We start from the raw sequence: 13,262 nt of genomic DNA on the forward strand, positions 1-13,262 counted from the left end.
ATATATTTTTTTAAATGAAACAATTTGAAAAAGTTCGTACTATTTATCCGAAACCAACGAAAGGAACCAGGCGAGTGGAATATGATTGGGCCTTTCACTCCAGTTGGGCTCCAAAGTCCAAACGTGTTTGAAATCTATCCTATTGGGCTTATATCTGGACCTGGCCCAAACTTTAGTGGACTCTACATTTTCGGGCCCAATCTCACTTTTGTAAAATAGAAGCCATATGGACTCGTTCTGTTCTATCCTCTAGGATACTCATATCCAATCATGCAAATATCAATTTGCTGAACATATATATAGTTTTTCAATTTTGTCTATATTATTTAACAATTTTTAATTTAATCTTAATCTCTCATAGAAAATATTAAAATTGATTTATGATAATTTATATGATATAATATTTCACAGAAAATTTATAATTCCTCCTCTAAGCTTCAAAGAAATTTCATGTTTTATTCTCCTGATAATGTTTTTTCCCTCTATACTTATGTCAATCCAGTGTTATATCATGTAAATTTATCACCAACTAACTTCAACATTTAATAACAATAAGAGATTAAATTAAAAAATAAACAAAATATAAGGTACTAGATTGAAATTTTTAAACAAAATTTGTATTCCTTATTAAGCATATAAATTGTTTTTCCTCAAAGAAAAGCGTATAAATTATTTAATGCAACATTACTAAGAGAATAAAAAAGAGCAATAATTACTTATATGAATTATGAACACAGAGTAGGAGAGATAAATATGAAACTAGAAGAACAGAATTAAATTATTTCAGGCTATAGTTATAGTTAAAGCATGTTTAAAAATAAACCGTGGATAGCCGTAGGATTCGGATCATCAGTTGGACTTGAATGGGATGGCCCTGATCACCGTCTGATGGTACAGAGCTGCAAGTGCTGCCCCAATCAACGGCCCTGCCCAGAACACCCACTGGTCGTGCCACGCTTGGTGGCGGTTGTAAACGACGGCGGCGCCGAGGCTTCTGGCCGGATTAATGCCGGTTCCGGTGATCGGAATGGTGGCCAAATGCACCAAAAACACCGCGAACCCAATGGGCAGAGGAGCCAACATCTGCGCAAAAATTTCTCAAACCTCATTTTTCAAGTAGATCCGAGACTTTTTAGAAAAATAGTTTGATCTTTAAAAAAATAATAATAAATAAATAAATAAAATGAGTAGTTTCAAAAAATATAATTTAGTTATAGTGGGTCCCTAATTATTAAACCTTTCTCAATTAACAATAATTAAAATGTTGATTTCGTAATGGTAAATTTAGAAGGCTGTCTAAATAGAGTATACCAATTATTCAGAAAAATATATAGGTCTTAATTATTGGTGAGCCCCTCCACCAAAAAAAATTGATAAATATGAGAGAAAAATATAAAAATATAATTTTTTTATAAATACTTTAGCTTTTTAACCTAAGGATCCAATCTTAATTCTTACCTTTACTATCATTAAAAAATTGATAAGTTAAAAAGTTGAAAAATACTTGACTTTTGGATCAAATATTATACACACTACCATTTAAGAAATTGACAACTCATTAATTTTTATAAAAATTTTTTTTTATTATATTTGTGTTCCTTAATTGTAGTGAAGATAATTAAAATTGTTCCTTACTATTAAGAAAAGCTGCTCCTTACTATCAAGAAAAGCAATTATTTTTTTAAACAATTTATGTTTTTGTATTTTTCTCTTACTTCTCAACTATTTACGGGTGGTAAGAACAAGATTCTTCGTTATCGGTAGAGACAAATATATAATTTTTTTAAAAAAATAATGGATGGAGTAGGTGTTAAGCTCCGTTAAATTGATAAAAAAAAAGTGAAATAAATATTAAATGGAGTGTATGAATAGAATAGAGAATGAAGTTAGTTTGAGGGTGACCGGAACATGGGAGTCGCGGGCGTTCCGTTTAGCGTCAGTGGCGGAGAAGACGGTGTAGACCAGCAGAAATGTGCCGACGATCTCAGCTCCAAGGCCGGCCGTTTTAGAAAATCCGGCACTAACGGTGTTGGCGCCGCCTCCGACCCTTTCGAACTCTCCCTTCTGGAAGCTTCTGACGACGGCGGCGCCGCACACCGCCCCCAAACACTGCATTATTACGTAAAACACTGCCCTCGTCAGCGACAGTTTCCTCGCCAGCAACAGCCCGAACGTCACCGCCGGGTTTATGTGACCACCTGCCCATTAAAATCCCCAAAAACTTCCAATAATAAACTTTTGTAATTAAATTTAATTTTAACTTTTACGTTGAATTTAATCTTGATAATGAATTAAATTAGGTTAAACTTTTTGGGTGCAGAGGTGGTTTATTATGACCTGAAATACCGGCGGTGCAGTAGACGAGGGCAAAGATCATGCCACCGAAGGACCAGGCAATGCCTTGGACGCCGACGGAGGAGCATTTATTGGGAGACTTGGCGACGCCCATGACGGTCAAAACGGTGACGTAGAGGAAGAAGAAAGTGGCGACGAACTCGGCAATGGCGGCCCTGTAAAACGACCAAGAGGAGAGCTCGGCGGGGTCGAACAGCGGGCCGGGGGCGGCTCACGGTAGTCCTTGGCATTGGTCTGAGTCTGAGCCGCGGTCCCTATGGGCTGCCTCTCTTCGAACCTGTTGGCTCCCACCCTCACGTCCTCCATGATCCTTGAGATACAAAATTTGATTTGCTCTAAAAATTAATATTTTGGGATTATAAAGAGGTCTGGCTCTGTTACTACTGCAAGGGGAGGAGTGAGATTGACGGTGGTGGTGGGGCACAAGTTTGCGTAACTTTGGTGCAAAGTTTGGTGGGTTTTCTTCATTTTTCAACCAAACAGAAATTATCTCTAATCATTAAATTTTTTTTTCTTTTAAGAAATTCCATATACATTTTTCGTTATCAAATATTCAAACATATTTAGTATAAGATAAGAGTAAGAATCTAAATATGTTTACTTATTATCTACACGGTATTTTTCAAGTAATTAGTGTTAAGAATTTAATACTTCTCTTCTTTATTCGTCAAAAATTTAATGGGGTTGGTCAAGATAGGATGACCGTTATTGTTATTTTTATCTCTTGCTCCTTTATTAGGTAGGGGTAATTGAGAGATCTCCATTGTACTAAAAAATACTTTATCTCTCACTAAGAATCTTTTTGATAACCACTATTAAAAATTTAACAGTTTATTTTTATTTTTTTTGAAAAATAATATATCTCTCTTTTCTTTTCTCTCATAGTTGTAGTAAACATGACGATGAGAGTGAGCCTTTTAAAATTTGAGGTGAATTAAAGGTGATTTGCAGCCACCAAGATACCACCCCATTGTTAAGGACATGAAGTCTCGTGGACCAACGTTAACTAAATATAAAAAGATCTTTGATGTTTCTTAAGTTTGATTCTTAGAGTCTTGATTATTGGGTAAAACTAAAAAATAAAACCGAATACTTACCTCTAGAATAGAAAATATCATATAATAATGCATCGATTTTTTTTTTCTTCCTCCTTTCTGTCCTACTTCTAGCGTGCATTAATATTATTGTTGACTTGACAATCCACTGCCCACCATTTCACTACTTCGAGCTACTTTTTCGGTAATAATGTACAACACTGAACATTAACAGAACAAGAAAGGGAAAACAAAACAAAACAAAATCGTAAAGGGGGGTTAGTTCAACAAGTTTATAATGCAAATTTTCAAAATATTTGATTATTGTTTCAGTACTTATTACAAGAGCCATTAATTTTCTTGTTTGCAGTGATCAGACGCCTGAGCTGCCTACTCAATTTCTTTCTCTTGCCCATCACCATAATTTCTCTCCATTTTCAACGAAAACCACGTGATATAATGCAGTACTTTCTTCTCACGACCCATAGTTTTTGTCGGGTTGAGTACAATAGTAAGGCTCACATTCGATTTTACAGCTTATTAATTGGTCAGAGATAGGTGTCAATTATAGTTATGTTAACATAAATAAACACACAAGAGAATTCTTGCTTGGGAAGATATAACTAGGTAAAAATTTTCCTTCAATAATTTTAAGCATGGATATATTACATTTAAGTTTTAAATATTATTTTGGTTTCTAGACATTATTTTAATCATTGTACTTAATTTGTTTTTTCGTTGTAGTCATTTTTCTAGACAATGCTAGTTATTGTACTCCCAAAATATATGTTTTAATTTCTATAAGGCAGGAAAGCGAGAAAGTTGATGTAAAAATTTAACACAAAATTTATACACAATTCAACCTCCTTTAAACAAATTTATGATTGCGTTTTAAAAAATTTAGCGAACAAATTGTTATGTTTAAATTACAATGGATAAAAATGATAATAAAAGTATTAAGAGTCTGTTTGGTAACATTCATACTCGTTGTTTGTTTCTTCATTTTTAATAAACAAAAATGAATTTTATGACCTAACCTTCCTGAATTTAGTATGATAAAAAAATATTTTTATTTATGTTTTGGAACAAATTTGAAATGGAAACCAAAAAAAAGAAACTTATTTTGGTTGTTTCAAAAAATTTATATATAATTTTGCGAATTTAGTTGTAAAATGCTCATATTTTTTAAGAAAATTGGAAACGAGAAATAATAAAGTAGAATATTATCAAACATCCTAAAATAATTATTTTTTCAAAATACAGAAATCAAAATTGATGTCTGTATAACAAAATAAACGAGACCCAGAAAAAAGGTGAGACACCGACCAGTTGTGAGATCCTAAAAGGTGGTCTCCCGTTAGTGACTTAGTCAGCACACCAACAAAAAGGTGAGACACCGACGTGAACACTGTCCTTTCTTCTCATTATTTAACTTATTAACTTTATTTAGAAAAAATAAATAAATAAAAGGGAATATTTTAATTTTGAGTTTCATTTCAATTTAATTCTTATTTTTCAAAGATTCTCAATTTGATGTACTAAAAATTCTTGATTTGTTCTTTCTATGAAAATGTTGTTAACAAAAATTACTATATCATTGAGATTATTTGTCCTAAATAATAATAATAATAATATTTGGATACATTGACATATTATCCAAATGCTACGTGATAAACCAAACACAACCAAACTCAATCATTAAAAAAGTTTATCCCGCCAATCAATAAAATCAGTTTCTTCTCATTGGTTCAAGTAGCATATTTATGTATAAATATATAATTATAACAGTAATTTAATATATATCAGTTTTTTTTTAATAAACTTTCTTTCTTTTTTTTTTACCTAAGGACTTAACTGAGAATATATGAAAGGTAAAACTGAGAATTTTGAAATATTAAATACCAAATTGAGAACAATATTAGGGCCCAAAATAAAACTATAAAACTTCAAAATTTGTACCAACCTATCATAGCGTAGATAATGGACTCCTGAGGCCCAAAGATCAAGTCAACGTTCAGGCCCAAATTAATTAATATGTGGGCTTTTTACTGTTCACGTCTTGGCATGTATGCTTAGTTTTGGGCCCACGTCGAATTTAAGGGCCCAAATTGATTAATCTATGGGCTTAGTTACTCTCCGCACCTCGTCGCATTTTCAGGCCCAAATTAATTTACCGTACCACATATTCAAGAATTATAGCTATTTTTCAGCCGTTGGAGCATCACTTCGGAGAATATTATTGTCTCTACTAATTACTTTCATTACCCTCACAAATTAAAACATTCACTATGTCAACATTTTCATTCTATGTCAATCTTCAACACTCTTACTAGAGTTAAATTTCAGGGCTGAGTTGTTGAGTCGGATTATTGTCTAACGAAAAAATGAGAAACTTTGGATGACAAAAGCAACTGGATGATAAACTTTTCACCGTAGCGAACCTGTCATTTTCAAACTAAATAAAGTTGACTCTTTTAGACTCGAAAGGTTAAAAAAACATATTTTTAGAATTACTTATTTAAAATAAACTTGAATCGTCAATTAATGAAGTTGATGCTCAAGACCCGTTTCCTTTATTTAAAACTTTAGTCTATTATTTAAAACTTTAGTCTAAGAGTTTGGAATGACTTAAACTCAGTCTTTTCTCTAATGAAAAATAGCTTTTCATTAAAAAAATGTCACGTTTGAATTTATTGAAAAGAAAAATGGAGAGGGAAGAAGAAGAGCAATAAAATATTGAAAAAAGGGAGAGATACGATTGTTGTGGGTTGACATGTTGAATAATAAAAATTGAGATTATGAAAATCCCACATAGGATCTTTAGATAATAACCACAGAAGTTTCACTTGCCTAAATTAAAAAATAATATATACCTTTAATAAAGCTATAATTTATTTTTGTCCGAAGAAAGAAAAAGAAAAGGGAAATATTTATTATAAAAAGAATAGCGAAAATTGTGGAAAGAAACTCGTCTGCACATACGATTTCCAACAGAGAATCCTACTGGTCTTCCAATGTCTGCCACATTCATCAAATCCACAAATAAGGGAGAAGAAAAACCAGTGGAAACAGTGTTCTTAAAATTAATTTTAAAAAACAATACAAGCTGGAACGCTGTGCCCAACGAGAGATATGCCTATCTAAAATATCTAAATTATTTTAGATTTCATATATATATATATATATATATAACAACCATATAGCATGTTCGGATTTATTTTAGTTTCCGTTTCAAACATGTTTATTTTTTAAAATTGTATTTTTAGTTTGGAAAAAAAAATATTGAGATGTTTTTTTAGTATAACATGCGTTGGGGAGGAGGTTTGAGATTCAAACTTACAACGTTGTGTTTGAAATATACCGCTGAACTATACCTACTTTGACCAAAATGTTGAGATGTTAATGTTCCATGAATTAAAATTTTTCATTTTCAACTAGTGAACTAAACCATTGATTATTTTAATTAATTTAGTTGTCTCTTGAATTGAAACGATTATTGCTAGCATGTTTCTAAGATTATCTTAAAATTTTCAGCTATGATCAATAGCAATAAAATAGGTTAGTTTACAACAAGCAATTTACAAAGCATTTCGAAAACCAAATAGAGATTACATTCATTGTTCAATTTTCTTTAATCATTATACATGATAACTATTTTTATCGTAACTTGAAAGGAAAAAGAAGTCCCTTGTAAATTCGGTTTTTGTTCTTCCTTATATCAATAATTATTCGAACTTAATATTAATTAGGTCATTAATTGAACTTGAGCATAGAACCAAAATGTTATGAGTACGATTCCACATCCCACGTCATTCATTAATTAGAATTTGAAAATTCAGTTTCTAAATCTTTTATATATTTTAATTAACTTTCATGGTACGTTTTATTATTTAAATTTTTATTGTCATAATTTTAATTATAAGCACCATTATGGGAAGTAATTGTATAATATTATCATCATATAAATGTCTGTATTATATATGTACATTATATACCTAACAAAATGATTGATCACCCCTTGTGCATTATATACTAAAAATACATTCACTTCATTCTCATACTTTAATAACTTATTTTGTCAAAGTCAAAGCAACCATAGTTCACCAATAATTAATATATATCTCCAATTAAGAGGTTGTGAATTTGAAAGATCTATAGTGACCATTATTGGCATGTCTTTTCCAAATTTGAACTTTTGTTTTTCATTTATATTTTTCCAAATATAAAAAAATAAAGCTACGTGGAAAGGTTATTATTATTTTTTTTTTCATTGAAGTGTTAAGAAATCATAGAATCCATAAAAAAGGTGTTTTTTTTCTTTCAGTAATAAAATAAACTGGATTTTAATAAACGAGTCGCCATTTCCACAAAATACAAAAGCTTCGGCTGTTTTTAAAAAAAGTGGTGCCATAACAAATAAATTACATATTTTTATGTAAAACTATGGCAATCCAGTTTGGAAGTTGAGCTTCATATAAATTTGAGCGAAAAAAATAAAATAAAACATGTGATATTACAAACAGTAGGACAAAAAAAAAGATTTTTCTTTATTAAATTACTTTGTGTTGCTGGATGCTTTCTGCCCCAAGTTCGTTGTTCTGAGTAATGGAGGTTTGGCCTAAAAGATTGTTTTGTTATGACCCGAAACCGAAAGCCAATGCAAAAAGAAAATAAAAAGCACACACATAACAATAAAAGGCACAAAAAAAAAAAAGAGTTATAATGGAGAGTCTGCACGTGCAGAGATGATTAAAAGCCTTTTTTTTTCCTTCTTTTCCAATGAAAATAAACCAACTTTTTTTTTTTTTTTTTCAAAATCTGTCCATTCCGATGATCCCATTCCTCCATAATTCCACAGTTCATTCACAGTTCGTCCTTTTTCTCCTCCAATTTCATGGCCAAGAAGAAGAAGAAGGAGAAGAAAACAGAAATCTCTGCTTTCTTCTTTCACTCATAATAAAAAATTCACGTGGGTCGAGACATTCTCAGAGCCCACTTTACCAAAAAAGAAAAATATATCAAATGTTTGGAAAAATAAAATTTATCATAAAGTCAAAAAGGTACCCACAAATTCGGTGGTTCGTGTTGATTTGAAGAGACACGACAATTCTGATTATCCTTAACATTACCATCAAATTTTCAAATTTTTTATATAGATTCCTGTTCAAATTAATACATATAGTGGAAGCCGAACTACCCCATGTCTGTTTCAGATTGATTGACATCCAAAAAAGCTTTGTTTTTTTGGACCAATCTAAAGTTTAACCTCAAATTTATCTGCCAATAAACATATCCAGAGTTAAATTTCTCAGTTTCTCCTTTGAAAACTGAAACTAAATATCTCAGAGACCCAAAATCCATGAAAAGTAAACAAATTTAAGAATATTTGGTTAGGTTTAGAATGAGTGTTCTTTAATAGGGTATGAACAGAGTGGAAGTTAGGCAGCTTTGGATTGGCTCAGAGAGAGGAGGGCCACGTGAAGAGAAGGAGAGTTTCCACTCGAATGTCTGTCTCTCTGGAGCCCCTCCAAATTATTTGATTTAACTCTCACTAGCTGGCTCTTAGTTTAATACAGTTTAGCCTCTGGAAAGCCCCACCAAATTAATGCAGGACGAACAAGCAGTACTGATGGATGATCCAAGGCAGAGTTTCTTCTTCCTTTTTTTTTTCCTTCAACAATTTGAACAATTAACAAAGGTTCAAGTGATAGAAGGATTATGATACGAAATATGATGAGGATTGATGGGAAATGGGGCCTGTGTAAGGTCAGAGTGGGCTCTCCCATCTCGGCTAGGTAATATATCAAACACTTGGCTGAGAAGAATTGGCACCTACAGCATTTAACGCCAGAGTGTGCATTTTCTTCGACTCCCTATTGAGAGTTGGACCCAACGGCTTACTAAGAGATAATGGGTCCTTATCTTGTTTCCCAATTTTTTATTCACACATGACAATGGCCTCTCCTACTTTGACTACAGAAGAAGCTCCAAATTGGGGTTATAATTCCCCTGTGGAGTAAGCATCTGGTTTGATATCTCGACAATATGTGAATGAATGGAACTTGAGAACACACAGACTTGGGGGTTTGAAAGGGAGAAGGCAAGAGCTTTTGATAGCCATATAAATCCAAAGAAAAATTCAAAAAGAGTCTTTGAGGTCATCATGACCCAACATATCAAACAGGTGGCAGGTGGAAGACACTGACAAGATTGATGGCAACAAAGTTCTTTGCTTTACTTTGGCCATCAACTGTTTGGGAAAATTTCCCCTACGGTTATCACCACCCCACCCACTTAAACATATTTCTTCAATGGACAAGGATGTGCAACAAACTCCAGTCCAATTAGACAGGTAAGAGACAGATCATATTGCTATGGCAACTTGCAACAACAAAGTGGTAGAGAGACTCACTCACAAACAAGCACCATCATCATCTCAATCAAAACCCAAATCAGTACTTTTCAACAAAATGCTGCAGTGCACAATAATCAAAGCTAGTAAAATGACCCCCCCTTTTTTTTTCCTAATTCTTCACAGCTCAGTGGAAGAATAGCAAGCGTGATGCAAGAACTGTCATCAGTCATCACCAAAAATGAATTTAAGTTCAGCATGTTAGTCACATTATGAGTCCAATTATAATGATTAATTAATGTAAAACAAACAGCAGATCTTCAAACAAAGAGAAGCCTCATCATTAAGCACTAACTACCTGATTTCAAGATCACCCCTAATCAAAATCTGACTAATTATCTCTGACAACTCTGTTTTTAGCGACAGAGCGTTGATCTTTTTTTTTTCTCTCTCTTTGACATTTCATCAAACACCTAGAGTGCATCAGACGATTGACGAACAAATGAAGCAAATTGAAGGGTGTCGGAGGGGGGTGGCAGCCACTTTTTCGGCGTGCATTGAGGCCGAGCTCAAGTGGCCTCCTCCTCCCCCTCCCCCGGTCTCACGCTCGGAGATAAAATTTAATCATGTGGCTAATAACATGCCCGGCCACGCTTTCCAATGGCCATAAGGCCGTCGCCCACATGCCTGTGTATGCTTAAAGCTAGGCATCTGACATTACTTCCAATCAAACTCATCAATACCTTCTTTTCTAAAGATTTTTAATCTCTCTGTAAAAAAAAACACCTTCATTCATCTGCGTAAAAATAATAATAAAAAAAAAAAAGAAGATAGATATCAATTGTGGATTACTTACACAAAATCAATTGCGGGGCCATGTCTCTCTCCCTCCAGCTTTCGTCGCATTTAAGTCTCAACTTTTTGCCAGGGAATTTCTTTTATCCTCTGTGGATTTCCATTCATGTCAATTGAGATTTGAAACCGCCGGATTCTCTTCTTAAGGAATCGAAAAGTGGGGTTGAATTTTGAAAGGGCCGATTCTCTGAGGATGAAGAAAGCGGCCAAGTCTCAACTGCTGCACGATTTCGTATGGCTTTGACTTTTAACCGTTTCCACCAAATTCTTAGAACAGTAATTCTTCAGTTTGACTTTCATCGTTGTTTCAAATTTTCAATCTAGGGTTTTATCCCCCAAAAGAAGAAGGGAAAAAAAAACCGTTTTAAACCGAATTCGGGGAGAAAGTCTTTAACACTGATTTTTTAATTAAAAAAAAACTTTTGTTTATTTCTTTTTACTTTTTTTGTCCACGTATTAAATACGTTTTAGAATAATTATAGCGATAATTGACGTTTTAGAAGCATTTGAATCCATTTTTAGAGACGAATATTTAGTAAAATTAAATTTATTCCACCTAGACTTTTATGAGGGATGAGATTATTAAGTCCATCCTAAAAAGAGAATTATTTCTTTGGTCTATTTCGTTTAGAATCAATTTTTTACAAATTTGATTAGACTCATTCAACAATGTCAATAATAAAATTCTCAAAGAAATCAACCTATCACATCTTTGAGTGATATCCCACATCGATCTTCGTATTATTCCTCAACTCAACTGGTTATGCTCTAAACTTATTAAAGCCAACTCCAATTATTAAGATCTTATAAAGCTTTTCATTCGATGAACTAGTTATAAAATCTCAACAGAAAAGACAACTCCGAAGAGTTGTCCTAAAAAGCTAAGAACACAAACATGTCATTCATAAATGTTTAATATGGATGGATTAATGAATATGTACACCTTTTGGTCTAGAAAAGTGAAGTATTAATGCACTCGTTTTGCGGGGTAGGGATTTAATTCAAATTTTGTACCAAAAATATTCTACATAGTTTTTTCCTTTCTTTTATTTTTTCCCATAGATTTGGTGGTTGGGATTGTCGTGTCTAATTTGATTACTTTGTTTCATAGTAGGGTTGAGATGACCCACAGTTATATATTGCATTGTTCAATTTTTTTCTTTCTTTTTTTTTTTTTTGGTAAAAAGCCCCATGGTGAACTATGTAAGAAACTTATTAAATATTTTAAATCTCCCCACCTTCAATTATTTAAAAAAAAAACAACAATAACAAAATAAATAAAAAGGAACAACATTATTCATTTCTCTCAAAATGTTTCTCCAAAGATGGCTTCTCTTATCCTTTGAGGCATGCTCTGTCTTTCCATTATGGTATTAATGGGCTTGATGCCACCCTTTGGAAAGAGATATATATGTATTATTTAGGTATCGTTTTCTAGAGTTTATGGATGATTTCGACTATTTCTTCCCTTTTTTTCCTCTCTATTCTCCCTGAATTTAAAACATTAGGTATAATCATGATGAAGAAAATAAAAGAGAGAGAAAAAAATTAATAATAATAAATAAATAAGACATAAATTGGAGGGAAGAAGAGAGCGTATTCAAATTGGTACATTTAGAAGGAATTTTCTAATATTCAAAAGCATATTGCAATGAATATAGATGGATTGAAGAATTATCTAATATTAAAAAGTATATTGCAACGATTAAAGATGGATAGATGAATTTTCGAAATATTCAAAAGTATAAAGATGGATCTTACAAATTGAAATTAAGGCATCATGATTAAGAAAAATACAATAACATAACTAAAGTAGACAATTAAAAACAATGATATAAGAAAGCATAGCAGTCATCATAATTGAAGAAAAAAAACAACGGTCAGATTATAAAAATAACTCCCAAACAGAACTTATTGATAGTTTGGATCTCGAACAAAAATTATATCAACAAGTAGTAGAACGAGCATACACATCACTATAGACAAAAATATAAAATAACTAGAGCCGAACAAGAGACAATATAGATCATAAAATTACGTTCTCGTCAAATAAGAGAAATAGAGCTAAGCAGCCGAAACAAATTTTTATACTTTACCTATCAACTTAAACTTAGTTCAACTGATTATGACACATATATCAAATCAAATAGTAGTGAGTTCGAATCCACACCGATCCCCCCAAGATTGTTAAAAAAAAAACATAATATAATAGATTCATGCTATTTCTGTATGTAATAAATTTAAAATATCTGTAAAAATGAAAACACGGAATCTTATCCTTTTAATGTCAAATCTCCTTCCTTTAACAGTACATTAAATTAGTACGTTAATTAACTTAAATGATTACTTTATTACCAACTTTGTTAATAATATTCAATGATAGATGGTCAGATTAAAGATTTGACTATTATTTTTAATTAATTGAGGATTTGGATCTAAAATCTGTATCGCATTAATGGGGAGAAAGCGTTTGAAAGCAACCAAAAGGCAAAAGATGAGAACTGTTTTTATTAATTTATATATTTTTTATTACACCAAATGTCGAGGAATTAAAACAAAGTCAAATTTTGCGATGATGAACGCTCCCTCTTTACTCCATCTTCTTAAACTTTTGTTTTAAATTTTCATAATTCTTTTAACTGAATGTCGTGCTCCGCTTATGTCGG

At 32.2% G+C, this 13,262-nt stretch overlaps 1 protein-coding gene and 1 long non-coding RNA gene across 2 annotated transcripts; both read right to left on the minus strand.

Moving 5' to 3' along the window:
- Positions 1–688: 688 nt before the first annotated feature.
- LOC111015094 (putative aquaporin PIP1-2) lies at positions 689–2,692 on the minus strand. The gene is made up of 3 exons (XM_088123731.1): positions 2,338–2,692; positions 1,903–2,198; positions 689–1,083 (listed from the first exon to the last, which is right to left on the minus strand). The coding sequence occupies exons 1-3, from the start codon at positions 2,447–2,449 to the stop codon at positions 850–852; spliced, it is 642 nt and encodes a 213-aa protein (XP_087979857.1). The 5' UTR covers positions 2,450–2,692; the 3' UTR covers positions 689–849.
- Positions 2,693–10,056: 7,364 nt separating this feature from the next.
- On the minus strand, positions 10,057–10,940 carry LOC111015076 (uncharacterized). Its single transcript, XR_002601980.2, has 2 exons — positions 10,598–10,940; positions 10,057–10,511 (listed from the first exon to the last, which is right to left on the minus strand). It is a non-coding gene; the product is annotated as an uncharacterized LOC111015076 (long non-coding RNA).
- Between the last annotated feature and the right edge of the window lie 2,322 nt (positions 10,941–13,262).

Source organism: Momordica charantia (assembly GCF_013281855.1).
Source record: "Momordica charantia cultivar OHB3-1 chromosome 5 unlocalized genomic scaffold, Mcharantia_2.0 BLBB01000005.1, whole genome shotgun sequence".
NCBI lineage: Eukaryota > Viridiplantae > Streptophyta > Magnoliopsida > Cucurbitales > Cucurbitaceae > Momordica > Momordica charantia.